The sequence below is a fragment of the Egretta garzetta genome, unplaced genomic scaffold (genome assembly GCF_000687185.1).
Source record: "Egretta garzetta isolate BGI_Z169 unplaced genomic scaffold, ASM68718v1 scaffold323, whole genome shotgun sequence".
In the NCBI taxonomy this organism is placed as follows: domain Eukaryota; kingdom Metazoa; phylum Chordata; class Aves; order Pelecaniformes; family Ardeidae; genus Egretta; species Egretta garzetta.
The window spans coordinates 3046884-3050280 of NW_009259435.1; the positions used below are offsets into that span (position 1 = coordinate 3046884).

The 3397-nt window shown below is 52.5% G+C and overlaps 1 protein-coding gene across 2 annotated transcripts in view; it reads right to left on the reverse strand.

Moving 5' to 3' along the window:
• MYO7A (myosin VIIA) overlaps positions 1 to 3397 on the reverse strand; it is a 63209-nt gene that overhangs the window by 28519 nt on the left and 31293 nt on the right. For both annotated transcript variants that reach the window (XM_035892688.1, XM_035892687.1), the window contains exons 17-20: positions 2687 to 2781; positions 1463 to 1547; positions 355 to 573; positions 80 to 187 (exon numbers count right to left, since the gene is read on the reverse strand). In XM_035892688.1, the coding sequence (XP_035748581.1) occupies positions 80 to 187; positions 355 to 573; positions 1463 to 1547; positions 2687 to 2781 (507 nt within the window). The remainder of the gene's footprint in view (positions 1 to 79; positions 188 to 354; positions 574 to 1462; positions 1548 to 2686; positions 2782 to 3397) is intronic.

The following is a 3397-nucleotide window of genomic DNA, read 5'->3' on the forward strand; positions in this document are numbered from 1 at the left end:
GGCATTCCCCCTCAAAGGAGCAAAACCAGTCCCTGGAAAACAAAGGCAGAACCCCAGAAAGAGATCAGTCCCCACATACTTGGTGCTTCTTTTCTGCTTCCTCTTTGGCTTTCTTGGCACTCATCTCCTTTCGGAGCCGCTCCTCTTCCGCCAGCCGAAGTTTCTCTGCTTCCAGGCGTCGATGATACTGGGGAAATAAACACAAGAGCCCTTCTGAACAGGCAGCTACTTATTTTTAAAATTCTTTTTGGCTCTTTAAAAACCAATCCCACAAGCATGTGATGCAGAAGCGTGTTTATTTCCCCCCTCCCCACCTCCATTTCCCACGACCAACCTCTCCTCCATGGTACTTACTTCTCCCCGGAGGCGCTTATACAGCCTTCGGGCGATCATGCCCCGGGCGTATGCCTGGACGGTGAGGACAGCCCAGAGGCGGTGGCGGAAAGCCCTACGGACCAGGTAGCCCCGGCATCGTGCCTGAAATTCAATGATCCGCCGGCGAGCCATGTGGTACTGCTTGTGGAGCTTGCGGGATCGGTAGAGGGCCTGCAGTCTCAGGAAGCCGATCCGCATCTGCAAGAAGAAGCAGGATGAAACCACCCCACCACCCAGGGGCTCGCCCACCATAAGCAGATTTCCGTCACTAATCTCCTTCTTGCACGGCTGTAAGTAAGAACTACTGAAATCAGCTCCCACCAGGACAAGCTTTCAGGAAGGAGGTTCTCCAAGAGGGTGGAGAAATGAAGCCCTCTGGCTGCTACACTGATTGAAAGCCCAGCAAGGACAAAGCCAGTTTCTTCCTCACTAAGTCCTACAGAGTTTCTGTCCATGAGAGGCCGCAGGAGGTCTGGTTGGTCATCTCAAGGTAGCCACAAGCCATGAGCGTTGCTCTCATGGAGGTCCAGCAGACCTCCTGCCTTACAGCCAAGGTACTGTTGCACGGCAGGAAGCAGCATCCTGACCAGCCTGAAAGTGGCTATTCCTATCAAGTTGCAGGCTTGGAGGATGATATTGAGACACTTTAGACCCCAATGCACTTCCCAAATGACCCGCTGTTGGCTCAGAGCCAGCTGGGACAGGGAGAGAAGAACGCCATGGACTGGGCTGGGGAGAAACCCAGATATGGTCCCACCTGGAGATGGAGTCCGTTTTTCAGAGGAAGCTGCTCTTGAATTTTTAGTCACCTGGAAACTAGGGGATGCCTTTTAAAACCCCAAGTGACCAGTTGGTGCAATGGGCATCTAATTCACAAGGAAAAGGACAGCTAGAAGGTGGTCAGGTGCCCTCTTCAATGAGAAGGCAAAGCAGCAAAGGCAAACCTCCATTCATCGCTCCAACTGATAAAAGCCAACCCCACCACCTCCTACACTCAGTGGGGCATTTTGAGCCAGGAAACTCCTACATATGTCCCAGCTGAACGAGGTAGGAAGGCAGAGGCATGAGGAAGCACCCCCATACTTACAGCACCATAGTTCTTCCGGCAGTTATGTCCACGCCAGTATCTCTGAATCATCAGGGCTGAATTTCTCACTTTCAGGAAATTGGACCTGCAAAGTCATTTCAATCACTTGCCTCTGTGGTTTGGCCACAAGTAATCGTCATCTCCCGGGCCTCATTCTTTGAAGATTTGAAACTGAGCAGCCAGGTGAAGTAAACACTGCACTTTTGGCCTGAAAAAGTCTCCTCCCCCCAGCTCTCCTTGCTGTCATAAAAAGATCTGTAGGGGCTCTCTCTGATAGATCTCTTCAGGCAGATTCTGCCAGGTTATGGGAATGGGTAGAGCAGGAGACGCTGCGAATGGTCCTGTCCTTCCCCCTGCCCTGCACCCTCCTGGCCTCTGAAATCTCTTCCCTGCCTGCTCTCCCCACTTCAATCCCAGCACCTGAGAAAGGATTCAATCTCACCCAAATTATCAAGAGCAAACATCTTCTCCCATCCTTCTTAGCCTGGCCTGATTCTACCTGTAGGCACCTTGGAGACAATTGTGTCAGAAGGGCTTGGGGGTCTTGCTAGGATTACTGTGGGAAAGATTGCTGAGTTATTTAGCATGTACCCTTTCTGCAAAGCCTAAGGCACAACCTGTGTCACAGCCATGACTCGAACAGCCAAAGAGCACACAGCCCCAAGAACCATCCCTCTCCCATGGGTGAAGCTTGTCCTTGGCTGCTGTGGCTCCTCCTCTTCTTCCACAAGTGTGCCATGAGCTCCCACAGGCTACCTGCCCTCCTCCCAGCTCTGGCAACAGGGTTGCAAAGGGAAGAGTCCTGAACCCCTTGGGCTTTGGGGAGAGCAACGTTAGCTACAGTGGATGACGCAGTGGCTCCATTGTAGTCTTGTGGGGATCCCCATAGACTGGAGGCTTAGCGTTGCCTTCAGCAGGCTCAGAGTCCCACTGCTGCATCATCATAGCAAACATCGACTCCCCTGAAGACAGCACTGGACGGGGACAGAAGGTCCTATTCTGTCCATGTTTGAGGCAGATAACACAGTTTTCCTTCTTGTTTCTCTCCAATACTTGCTGCACCCAAATGCCAACACATCAACACATTAGGGGTCCCCTTTCCCTGGCCACAGGCAGGTCAGGTCAGATGGGCACCGAGGGAGAGACACATCCCCCAGGACCTGCATTCTGGGTGAAGCATCCCACCTAGCCCACCTCTCATTTGGCAGTGGGGCTCACACCTACCTGTCTTTAAACCCACGGACCACCTTCTGGATGAGGATGACTTTGTCTGTGATGGCCTTGTCTCGCTCAATCTCCAGCAGCATGTCATGGTGGTCCTGTGGGAGGAAACGACACAGCACCCATGTCTCAAGCTATCTGCCTGACATGTGGCAGGAGGGGTGGTATGAAGGCCTTCCCCAGAGGACATGTCCAAAATAAACTGTTGGGACATTTTACATCCCAAGTATCATCCCACCTACTCACTGGGGAAACCCTAACATAAACCCTAGTGATCTACTGCCTTCATTCCAAAATTAATCAGAGCATCCAGAAGCTGCATATGCAATACTTTACAGTCTGAAAACAATCAAATTACATTGGCCTTCCATGCAGAGCTCCCTGCTAATTCTGTCAGCCACGGGAGGAGTTCCTGGACCACTGGAGAGGTTTGGGAACAAACTCAAGGCCGCCTGGGTCCCACCTCTCCCTCTAGCCAAGGCTGCAATGCCTCCATACCCTAAGGACAAAACAGCTCCGTGAAACACTGAATTTCCTTGCCCTGAGGCTTTCAGGTGCCCCAGTCCAAGCTCTCTATTGATTCCTCCCACGCCGTTTGTAACTCGGCTGTCTTTCCCAGTTGCAGCACGCTGAGCCCTGCTGCGCTGGGTGCAGCAGAGGCAGCTCCACATATTTCCTGCTTTGCTCGACCTCACGTGGCCCCTCGGGGCCTCC